Source organism: Heptranchias perlo, chromosome 1 (assembly GCF_035084215.1).
Source record: "Heptranchias perlo isolate sHepPer1 chromosome 1, sHepPer1.hap1, whole genome shotgun sequence".
Classification (NCBI taxonomy): Eukaryota; Metazoa; Chordata; class Chondrichthyes; order Hexanchiformes; family Hexanchidae; genus Heptranchias; species Heptranchias perlo.
The window spans coordinates 93,306,217-93,318,848 of record NC_090325.1 but is presented as its reverse complement, the minus strand read 5'-3'; the positions used below and the strand labels follow the sequence as shown (position 1 = coordinate 93,318,848).

General features: G+C 40.8%; 1 protein-coding gene across 2 annotated transcripts in view; it reads left to right on the top strand.

The window, feature by feature from the left end:
- The window catches only part of lias (lipoic acid synthetase), a 50,903-nt gene that overhangs the window by 27,850 nt on the left and 10,421 nt on the right, over positions 1 to 12,632 (top strand). The window contains exons 4-9 of one of the 2 annotated variants that reach the window (XM_067988618.1): positions 388 to 468; positions 1,865 to 2,021; positions 3,458 to 3,515; positions 3,917 to 4,045; positions 5,429 to 5,574; positions 9,565 to 9,635. In XM_067988618.1, the coding sequence (XP_067844719.1) occupies positions 388 to 468; positions 1,865 to 2,021; positions 3,458 to 3,515; positions 3,917 to 4,045; positions 5,429 to 5,574; positions 9,565 to 9,635 (642 nt within the window). The remainder of the gene's footprint in view (positions 1 to 387; positions 469 to 1,864; positions 2,022 to 3,457; positions 3,516 to 3,916; positions 4,046 to 5,428; positions 5,575 to 9,564; positions 9,636 to 12,632) is intronic. The other variant, XM_067988625.1, reaches the window with a different exon arrangement.

Here is a 12,632-nt window from a genome sequence, read left to right as displayed (position 1 = left end):
ATGGCTGCCCTATTGTATGAAACTTTGTGGGTGTTTTTTTTTAAAGAAGTGAACCCTTTTCCCTGAACTTCTACCTTCATTCTGTCACCTTTCAATCAGGAGCACAGCATGGCCTGGGCCTTTGATGCTACTATATATTTGCCAACAGGAAGTGCACTTTTCAAGGTGAAAGATGTTTCAGCTTGTTTTGGGTGAATTGTCACTGAGGCAATCCAGCTAGTGACTACCAGAGTTTGTCTGTAACTAGTATTCAAATTGGAAAGACATTGCAGGCCCGAATTCAAATCTATGCAATCTGAATGAGAATTTATAGTTCCTCATTGAGTGTTTATTCACAAACACATACTAAATACCTGATTATTAGATGAGGTTTTTGCTTTTTTTTAGGTATGTGAAGAGGCAAGATGCCCAAATATTGGAGAATGCTGGGGAGGGGGAGAGAAAGGCACTGCTACAGCCACCATAATGGTAAGATGTATGAACGATTTTTTAAAATTGTGACAGCTCTAAAGTCAAATCACTGTTTCTCCATCACTTTCCCCAAACTTTCACAGCAGCACCCCAGTTCCACACTGTCCTCCATCAGGACACCTTGTTGGTGCACAGTGCTACTGCTTGGTTAATTTCCAAAGGGGGCATAGTTGAGTAGCAAAAGAAGAGTCCTTGCTCTCTCCCAGGCAACATGGAAGAAGCTGTAAAAACTTGAGTGAAAATGCCAGTTAAGATTACAATTCGCGTGTCTTAGTTGGGAGTCTAATGCTCCATTACTGTACCTATCTGACTCCTTTAACTACTGGAAATCCATACTGCAATCTCAGCATTAGATGGATACATTCCTCCAAATATAAATACAAATGTAACTTACATGATTAATAAAAAAAAGATGCAGTTACTTGATGAAGGAATGCAGCATAAGCATCCTAGTAGAACACCGCAATATTAGTGCCCTAATGTGCTGCATCATCCTCATTTTCTCCCACTCTTTCGCTAATCCCTAAATAATGAAGTTCCTAAGTCTTGTGTGTTATTTTCAGCAATGTTATTTTTAAAGTGTCTAAACACTAGGCTGTTCATTTAAATCTTCTGTTAAAGTTCTTCAAAAGATTACCATTGGGAAGGTGGTGGCAAGCTTCAATCTGCCTTTGTCTTTTCCTGTTGAGTTATCCCCATAAGATACAATCTCTCCTCACTTGGTGAAGCTAACTCATACTGAATAATAATTTCATGGGTGTAGCATACACTCCAGTACCTCGCCCATGTGAGAGGCTAGACAGTGAGAGCAGGCTGCTCAACCTCAGCGGCAACACAGCCAAGTCAGATCCTGCCATCACCCGAGATCCTTGTACTTTCCAGCAGGATTAGTTGGCTTTTTTTTCCCCTGTGGCCAATTATGCCCCCCTCACCGTTGCCCTAGCTGAGATCAATTAGTTGACTAGACCAGAGATTGGTCCTGGCACCTTTCTGCATGTGTGAGTCAGTAGAACATGTGGTGTTGCATTTACCCAATGAGCCATTGGCAGAGCTTAAAATGCAGTCTCGATTCGGTTTTGTGTCCCTGTCGAGAGCCATATTAAATAGCAGGTGAAAATGACTTGGATTTATTCTAGTATTTCATTTGGGGCTCAATACAGAGTGTGGTTCTGGAAGTTTTTTGGTAAAATGTATTTGAATTATGTTGTGCAATCCTGAAATGTTTTTATGTGCTCAACAAATAAATGTGGATATATCATTTTTAAGTGTCATTTTGATACTTTAGCAGTGATGCACTTCAAAGAATTGAAGGATTCCACTTTACCTTGATGAATAAAATGAAAGTTACTGGTTTTTCTTCAATGTTTATTTGTACCTTGTTTTCTCTTGTCAGTTAATGGGTGACACCTGCACAAGAGGCTGCCGTTTCTGTTCAGTAAAAACCAGTCGAAAGCCTCCACCATTAGATCCAGACGAACCATTCAACACGGCAAACGCAATAGCAGAGTGGGGCCTTGACTATGTTGTGCTGACCTCTGTGGACAGAGATGGTGAGCTGTATGGAAAATGTTTGTTAATCACTCATTTTTTCCCCCATTATTAAGACCTTTGTATGGTATGCTGTTATTATTATACATATTAATACAATTTTATTACGAATATCAAATTGAGGAGAAAAAGAAATTCAACTAAGACCCGAACAAAGATTCAGGAATTTGTGACCTTGGCAAGAGGTAACAACTTCAGTGCTGTTTTAATTTTAGATCCCAGGCACGATATGGGCTTTCTCATCTGGCCTCCTCCCTGGTCTTTGCAGTGGCCTGCCTTTGGTTTTCTCTCCACACCAACGTCCGTGCTCTCTCCCCCTCTGACCCCACTCTTTGGTTTTTGCGCCATACATCCACCACTGTGTGGATCGTGGCTGCAGTGCGTACTATCTACAGGATTCACTGCAGCAACTTGCCAAGGCACCTCCCAAATCTACAATCTCCACCACGTAGAAGGACAAGGGCAGCACCTCCAAGTTCCCCTCGAAGTCAGTCCTGGCTTCAACATATATCGGCGTTCCTTCATCACCACTGGATCAAAATCCTGGAACTCCCTACCTAAAAGCATTGTGGGAGTACTCTCACTACACAGACTGCAGCAGTTTAAGAAGATGGTCCACCATCACCTTCTAGATGGCAACTATGGATGGACAATAAATGCCAGCCACTCTGGCGACACCTACAACCCAAGAATCAAAAGAAAAAAACATCCATTCCTACTTGAACTTTCCTCACAGCTAGCCCTCCCTTTTCACCCCATGCCTCTTATTTATTTGAATTGTCAAGCCAACTAGCTCTTCAAAATTTTGGGGAAGGAAAAATCTAAACTTTCTAGCAACAGAAGTAGAGGATATTATAACCGTATATTAAACGCTTTGTTACAAAGAATGTCTCCCGTTGTGTGAATGCCCTGCGGTTGAACCTTAATAATGGCTACTTTGATTTCACACCAAAAACCACGTACACTACAACTGCCAATTGCACTGAGTAAGTCTCTGGATATAACCTGTGAAAAAAATGGCATTAGCAGCACAACTGTTGAGTCATTCAGGTGCAGGCTCTTGTGGGTTTTGAATACATAGTCCCTAGACTTCTAACACATTGATCAATAAATCCAGTTCTCTTAAGTCTGCCATGGGCTGTGTAAAGTGAGTTAACAATATTGAAATAGATTAATTGAAATCTTGCTCTATAACACTCTTGGAAAGCCTGAAGACTTTTACATCAAAATGGGATTCTGCCCAATGGTAGTTGGACATCTGTGTACATGTTGTCTCCTGGATGCTCTGTTGATGGGAAGGACAATGACAGAAATTGTTGTAATCATAGATGGCCCTTTTGTTGTTGTTTGACTAAACTTAGAATATTTTAATACAATAAAAGTAGGATTATGGTGTAGAATAACTACTGCTGTCATGTGACTTGCTGCTTTTCCACAGATCTTCCAGATGGTGGAGCAAAACACTTTGCAGCGACGGTATCACGATTAAAAGAAAGGTGAAGCTATTTAATTTATTTGTAATTTTTACTCAAGATAACTTCCCTGGCCTAGTACAAGAAAAAATGCTTTAAGATTCAAGCAATTAGAAATAAAAATAGCTGGCCAAATTGAAAAGGTTGTAGCGAAATCTTTGTCAGGAAGTTGAAGAACACCTGAAATTGCCTTTAACCCTTTGCTTTCATGGTCACCTTTCATTTTCAAAATGGGTGAATTTGGCCATATCCTAAAAAGTTTATCTGTACAAAATTTCTTTTAATAATAGATGTACACTACATGGCCCATGGAAATCTATTTGATCTTTCAGATTTTATGGCAATTTGGTGTTATCCTTCGTAGATTTTCATTGTTGTAATTTGTGGGTCTTCCAGACCATATAACCTTGCAATTGTTTCTGTAGACATTCCAAAATTATAGTGGAATGCCTGACCCCCGACTTCGGAGGTGACCTAAAAGCTGTTGAAACAGTCGCTGTCTCAGGACTTGACGTATACGCACACAATGTGGAGACTGTCCGGGAACTGCAGAGGTATGAATGTGAGCGTGTTTCTTATAAGTTATTTAATCAAACGATTTCTCTTTCCCCACCCCCCTCCCCCTCCATTTTGACATTTTATCTTGTCCTTTTGTGGCTGCCCATGCTCATGCATCTAACCCTGCCTTTAGCTGGGAAACCATTGAACAGGTCAGACTTCACCACTGGTTCTAATACCACTAATCATCTGATAGATCGCAACATGACCCATGGTTTCTAACATCTACAGTTTATTGATTCCTCATACAAAGGTTAAGGACACTAGGCAAACATTCATTGCTTCCTTGTTTTTTGGGGAATGAAGTTTTGAGAGTAATATTTTTGTTCAATTTCTTTCTTAATCGACCTAAAGGTAAGCATCCCCCTCCTCCCCCCCCCCCCCCCCATAAAGAATTTTTAAAAAAACAAAAACTATATCCTGGAAAAATGAGATTTCAATTGAAACAATTCTCAGTTTCATATGGCAAAATCATTTCTGAGCTTTTGTGATCATATAGTTAATTCTGTATGGTTTCTTGGTACCATAACGAATTATTTTACATTTAGACATAAAAGGAAGGAATCGGAGGCACCTATATGTCGGTAGTGATGGTAGATGCTTCAAATAACTACATTGGCTTCAAATTTTAATTATCTAAATCATGGCAGCATTAACTAAAGTTAGAAAGCCCACCAGCGCCATTCTTTGACAGTCTAAGTAGCAGCAGCAATCAATAGCGTTTGTTCAGCAAATTTGCAATCACCATTCATCTTAATGGGGGCGGAACTGTCATAATAAAGTGATCACTCTTTCGGCAAAGGGAGAGGCAGAGCAGCGCAAAAATCCCAGGAAGTTAGAATACTGTGTTCAGTTTTGGGTGCCCCATTATAGAAAGAACATTGAAGAATAATCTACACTGAATGCTCTCTATTGGCGGGATATGACAAGTGGTATACCCCAGGGATCTGCAACTAGGGCCTCATATACATTCATAACTTGGGTGAAGGAATGGAGTGAAACAATAGCTATGAAGAGAGACTTGAAATACTGGGACCATCTCCGTGAGAGCAGAGAATGCTAAGAGGAGAGCTTATTTGAATTATGAAGAGTTTTGATATAGTGAATAAGGAAAGACTATTTGCTGTGGTTGGGGAGTCAGTAAGGAGGGGCTATCAATTACAAATTGTCATGAGAGAGATTAGGAGAAATTTCTTTACACACACAGTTGTTGGAGCATGAAGTGCTTGTCCACAGGGAGTGCTTAAGGCAGAGACAATTGCTTCTTCTAAGGGAAAATTGGATAAATATTTGAAGTGGAGAAGATGTAAGGCTATCTTATTTTTTCCCTTAATTTGTGACCGGGTAAGATGGTCACACTATTTCATTGATCTCTTTAGGACTGTTCGAGACCCTCGGGCAAAGTTTGACCAATCGCTGAGTGTATTAAAACATGCAAAGAAGGTAAAACCTAGTCTTCTTTCAAAAACATCCATAATGTTGGGACTAGGCGAGACAGATGAACAGGTGTATACAACACTGAAAGGTGAGAGAGAACAAAATAGACAGCTTTTCAAAATGTGATGCTTTTCTGTTTTCATTTTAATACTTATCAGCTGCTTTATTAAGTTATTAACCTGACTAATATTATCAATAACATGAAAACTAATTGGTGCCTAGTAACCACAGATTGATTTTAAGACCACAGACTCTAACTTCAGAGCACAGTTCCAGTAATTTGGATTCTTACCTTAAGTAGCTCACAGTAGTAATGGGATGAGCGTTCAACTCTCCCACATGTGTTCTGTATCTGCAGGTGTGTCAGTGTGGCGCTTTTAAGCATTCTTTCATTTCTTTAATATTTTCTTCCATGTAGACTTTTCATGTCAGGATCTGACATTCCTAATTATTGAATGTATATTTTTAAACAATCTACCTATCAGTGTTTTAAAGTCAGAATAACAAACCAGTCTTAGAGTATTCAATTTAATAACATTTCACTGCTGGTTAAGCAGGAGCTCTGCATGATTGACAAAATAAATACTGTGACTAGTATTTTCAAAATAAGTAGGTAAACAAAGATGAGGATGATAGTGGCTTGCAGCTATGAAGCAGTGATGCAACTAGTCAGAGTCACTAGAACTACAAAACTTTGGTCTCTGGTAATGAGTTCAAAGGTAATAATCTCTGGATTATTACCTGAGACACAAGCAAATTGGCATAGGGTAAATAAGATTAGAGTTAAATTCGTGACTCAAAGATTGGTGTCGGAGAAATGGGTTTCAATTAATGGGGCACTGGCACCAGTACTGGGGAAGGTGGGAGGTGTACCATTGGGACGGCCTTCATCTGAACCGCGCTGGAGCCAGTGTTCTGGCGAATCGTATAACTAGGGCAGTAGAGAGGGCTTTAAATTAAATAGTGGGGGCGAAAGATCAAGTAAGGGAAGATGTGATAAATTAAAGAAAGAAGACGAGGCAAGAGAGCAAGGTAGCAATAAGGGATTGATAATCAGAGAGTGGCAGGAAGGGACAGAGCATGCAAACTTAAGAGTGCGCCAGCAGATAAGGCTAGAGGTTGCAAAAATAGTAAGAAGACAGCACTAAAGGCTTTGTATCTGAATGCGCGTAGCATTCGTAACAAAATGGATGAATTGACAGCTCAAATTGAAATAAATATGTACGATCTGATAGCCATTACAGAGACGTGGCTGCAAGATGACAAAGGCTGGAACCTGAATATTCAAGGGTACTTGACATTTCGGAAGGACAGGAAGCTAGGAAAAGGTGGAGGGGTAGCTCTGTTAATTAAGGATGACATGAGTATAATAGAGAGAAATAACCTTATTTCTAAAGACCAAGATGTAGAATTAGTTTGGGTAGAGATAAGAAATAGTAGTGGCAAGAAGTCACTTGTGGGAGTAGTTTATAGGCCCCCTAACAATAATCACACTGTGGGACAGGGTATACAGGAAGAAATAATGGGGGCTTGTGAGAAAGGAACAGTGATAATCATGGGTGATTTTAATCTACATATAGATTGGAAGAATCTGATTGGCAAAGGTAGCCTGGAAGATGAGTTCATAGAGTGCTTTCTGGACAGTTTCTTAGAGCAGCACGTTCTAGAGCCAACCAGAGAGCAGGCTATTCTAGATCTGATAATGTGTAATGAGAGACAGGATTAATTAATGACCTTATTGTAAAGGAGCCTCTAGGTAGCAGTGATCACAATATGATTGAATTTCACATTCAGTTTGGGGGAGAGAAGAGTAAGTCTAAGACTAGTGTTTTAAACTTAAATAAGGGCAATTATGAGGGCATGAAAACAGAGCTGGCTAAAGTAAACTGGGAAATTAGGTTAAGGGATAGGTCAGTAGAGATGCAGTGGCAGACATTTAATGAGATATTTCATAACACTCAGCAAAGATACTTTCCAGTGAGAAAGAAAGACTCTAGGGGGAGGACATACCATCCTTGGCTAACTAAGGAAGTTAAAGATAGTATCAAATTAAAAGAAAAAGCATATAATTCTGCGAAGATTAGTGGCAGGATAAAAGATTGGACAGAATATAAAAAACAGCAAAGAATGACTAAAAGAATAATAAGGAGGGAGAAATTAGAGTACGAGAGAAAGCTAGCTAGGAATATAAAAACAGATAGTAAGAGTTTCTACAGGTATTTAAAAAGGAAAAGAATAAGTAAAGTGAGCATTGGTTCTCTAGAGAGTGAGTCTGGAGAATTAATAATGGAGAATAAGGAAATGGCGGATGAATTGAACAGCTATTTTGCGTCCGTCTTCACTGTAGAGGATACAAATAACATGCCAGAAATAATTGTGAATTGAGAGGTGAAAGGGAGGGAGGAACTTTAAACATTTACAATCACCAGGAAAAGGGTTTTGAAAAAATTATTAGAACTAAAAGCTGACCAGTCCCCAGGTCCTGACAGACTTATCCTAGGGTCTTAAAAAAAAAAGTGGCTGCAGAGATAGTAGATCCATTGGTATTAATTTTCCAAAATTCCCTAGATTCTGGAAGGGTCCCATCTGATTGGAAAATAGCGAATGTAACTCCTCTATTCAAGAAAGGAGGGAGTCAGAAAGCAGGACACTACAGGCCAGTTAGCTTAACATCTGTCATAGGGAAAATGCTAGAATCTGTTATTAAGGAGGTTATAGCAGGGCACTTAGAAAATCTCAGTGCAATCAGGCAGAGTCAACATTGCTTTGTGAAAGGGAAATCGTGTTTGATTAACTTATTAGAGTTCTTTGAGGAAGTAACAAGCAATGTGGATAAAGGGGATCCTGTGGATGTGGTGTACTTGGATTTCCAGAAGGCTTTTGACAAGGTGCCACATCAAAGGCTACTACACAAAATAAGAGCTCATGGTGTAGGGGGTAACATATTAGCATGGATAAAGGATTAGTTAGCTAACAGGAAACAGAGAGTAGACATAAATGGGTAATTTTCAGGTTGGCAAGATGTAACGAGTGGAGTGCCACAGGGATCAGTGCTTGGGCCTCAACTATTTACAATCTTATATCAATGACTTGGGTGAAGGGACCGAATGTATGGTTGCTAAATTTGCTGATGACACAAAAGTAGGTAGGAAAGTAAGTTGTGAAGAGGACATAAGCAGTCTGCAAAGGGATATAGATAGGTTAAGTGAGTGGGCAAAAATTTGGCAGATGGAGTATAATGTGGGAAAATGTGAACTTGTCCACTTTGGCAGGAGGAATAGAAAAGCAGTATATTATTTAAATGGAGAGAGATTGCAAAACTCTGAGGTACAGAGGGATCTGGGTGTCCTAGTACATGAATCACTAAAAGTTAGTATGCAGGTACAGCAAGTGATTAGGAAGGCAAATGGAATGTTTTCATTTATGGCAAGGGGAATGGAATATAAAAGTAGAGATATTTTGCTAACGTTGTACAGGGCATTGGTGAGGCCACATCTAGAATACTGTGTGCAGTTTTGGCCTCCTTATTTAAGAAAGGACATAATTGCTTTGGAGGCGGTTCAGAGAAGGTTCACTCAACTGATTCCTGGGATGAGGGGGTTATCTTATGAGGGAAGGTTGGACAAGTTGGGCCTGTATACATTGGAGTTTAGAAGAATGAGAGGTGATCTTATTGAAACATATAAGATCCTGAGGGGACTAGAAGGGGTAGATGCGGAGAGGATGTTTCCCCTTGTGGGAGAAACTAGAACTAGGGGCCACAGTTAAAAATAAGGGGTCTCCCATTTAAAACGGAGATGAGGAGAAATTTTTTCTCTGAGGGTCGTGAGTCTGTGGAACTCCCTTCCCCAGAGAGCGGTGGAGGCAGGGTCATTGAATATTTTTAAGGCTGAGTTAGATAGATTCCTGATTAACAAGGGAGTCAGAGGTTATAGTAGGTAGACGGGAAAGTAGGGTTGAGGTCACAATCAGATCAGCCATGATCTTATCAAATGGCACAGCAGGCTCGAGGGGCCGAATGGCCTACTCCTGCTCTTAATTTGTATGTTCGTAAAGATCTTTATTCTCTCTCGCACAGAACTACGAGAGGCTGGTGTGGATTGTGTAACGTTAGGACAATACATGCAACCGACAAAACGACACCTAAAGGTAAGAACGTAGGTCAGGGACTGTATCTGTCCTGCGTACATATTGCACAGACTGGGATGAGATTTATAAATTGTTGTGGCACTCATGAAAAATTTGGAGCATCGTTTTATGTTACTGTAAGACCATCTCAATGGACTGGGACAAGCACTCTGTATTGTTGGTCCATGTCAACTTGGAACACAATTCTTTCCTTGTTTTTTCGAGTTTTAGTGGTGAGTTCTTGCGTTGATCGACATGATGCATGTCAGTGCTGTGGAATAACTAACTTTTCTCACTATCAGCATTAGGAACTCCTAGGTTAGTTGGCTAGATGCAGAGTAAAACTCCCTTGACTCAGATACAGCAATATGCTTAAAACTCCAGCCTTAGAAGAACACGTGTTTTCCCCCATCATTTCACACATCACCCATCCCTGTGGCCTCTGTGAGTGAGATTACAGTTCAGTTGCAAATTATGGAAAATTTTATGGTGTGTATCTGTATCCACCAAACAGTGGTTAAGGCTGCCCATGTTAATTTCAAATAAGAACTCGTTTCAGCCAGCAGACAGGACATTTCATCCCACCAGTCTAGACTGGAATCGAATGAACTGTTTGGCTATTGTCAATGGAGCTTCGTGCTGAAGTACGCACAGAGGAAGGGGGTGAAAAGACACAATTTAGGGCCCCTTCCCACAACCCTCCTATTCCTCATCCAGTGAAGGAGAATGGATTTTTTTTTTGTTTGTTTTTCTGATAAAAGTTTTGGGATTCTGTTTGTAAATTTTGAGTTCTGATGAAGGATTGATTTGAAACATGAACCCATCTTTCTAATTCAGATGCTGCCCTAGGCTTTCCACCTCACCCATCTTAATTAAGGTACATCTCCAAGACTCCCATCCACCCCTGAAATGCCTCCTGATCCTGGTTGTATTTTCAGCCTGGGGGCATTAACATATCTCTACTGGAAAATTGCACGAGTCAAAGGGGAGAAACAGGTCCTAAAACAGCCAGTGCACAGTCTGTGGACCCATCTTTTCTTACTGGGGCCTGTGCACAGCTGAGCTTTGAAAGTACGTTGTCCGAGGTCCATTCCAATGACATTTGAATGCCAGGCCTAACAGGTGGCCCCAACATCCAGCGTTGGAGCAATGCAAATGTTGGGAAACACTGCAGATTTGCACGCACCCACCCACACACATATGGACAGGTGCATTTGGAGTCAAGATTGCCCTCTGGAAACTCTGGGGACATTTGCAGAATGTGTGCCTGAGCACATTTCCAGTCCCATCTGTCCCAGATCTGCCAGGAAACCAATGGAATGGGACTGGAAAGCCTAGGCTTCAATTTCTCCGGCATTTTCTGTGTTTTTTTGTGGGTCCTTTTGCTTGTGTTTGTGAGATTTGCTGGTGTCTTATGTGGAGGGGAGGAGGAGAGTGTTGGCAGTGTAAGTAGATGAGAGGGCAAGGGGGTCAATGGCAAAGGGTTAACTGTTACTTCTCTGGGACAAATTCTGGAAATTGAGTTGTTGAGTGTAACACTTAGTGGTCTGCTAAATGTGTCAAGTATGATCAAAGGTGGATAGGATGCAATGTAGCTTTATATTATGATGACACTGCTTCAGATTGCTATCTAACCTGTAATTGATTTCACTGTCCACTGGGGGTAATATTCTGGCATGGGTGGAGGATTGGTTATCAAACAGGAAGCAGAGAGTTGGGATAAATGGTTCATTCTCGGACTGGCAACCAGTAGCCAGTGGTGTTCCGCAGGGGTCGGTGCTGGGTCCCCAACTCTTTACAATCTACATTAACGATTTGGAGGAGGTGACCGAGTGTAACATATCAAAGTTTGCAGATGATACGAAGATGGGAGGGAAAGTAGAGAGTGAGGAGGACATAAAAAACCTACAAGGGGATATAGACAGGCTGGGTGAGTGGGTGGAGATTTGGCAGATGCAATACAATATTGGAAAATGTGAGGTTATGCACTTTGGCAGGAAAAATCAGAGAGCAAGTTATTATCTTAATGGCGAGAAACTGGAAAGTACTGCAGTACAAAGGGATCTGGGGGTCCTAGTGCAAGAAGATCAAAAAGTTAGTATGCAGGTGCAGCAGGTGATCAAGAAGGCCAACGGAATGTTGGCTTTTATTGCTAGGGGGATAGAATATAAAAACAAGGAGGTATTGCTGCAGTTATATAAGGTATTGGTGAGACCGCACCTGGAATACTGCATACAGTTTTGGTGTCCATACTTAAGAAAAGACATACTTGCTCTCGAGGCAGTACAAAGAAGGTTCACTCGGTTAATCCCGGGGATGAGGGGGCGGACATATGAGGAGAGGTTGAGTAGATTGGGACTCTACTCATTGGAGTTCAGAAGAATGAGAGGCGATCTTATTGAAACATATAAGATTGTGAAGGGGCTTGATTGGGTGGATGCGGTGAGGATATTCCCAAGGATGGGTGAAACTAGAACTAGGGGGCATAATCTTAGAATAAGGGGCTGCTCTTTCAAAACTGAGATGAGGAGAAACTTCTTCACTCAGAGGGTAGCAGGTCTGTGGAATTTGCTGCCCCAGGAAGCTGTGGAAGCTACATCATTAAATAAATTTAAAACAGAAATAGACAGTTTCCTAGAAGTAAAGGGAATTAGGGGTTATGGGGAGCGGACAGGAAATTGGACATGAATTTAAATTTGAGGTTGGGATCAGATCAGCCGTGATCTTATTGAATGGCGGAGCACGCTCAAGGGGCCGATTGGCCTACTCCTGCTCCTATTTCTTATGTTCTTAAACCCTCAAGTCACAAAAATTAAGAGACTCGTAATTTTAAATTTGTATTTACTATGGTTTGTTTTCAAATATAAACTCATGTAAACTATGTTCTTATGTTCTAACACAAACAATTTATGCAAACATTTGATGTCACTTGCCTGTGTTTTCAGACCTTGACTGACTCCCTTCTGCCGAATCAAATTACTTGACTAATGTTTACAGATCTATTATGTAGGCCAAAAG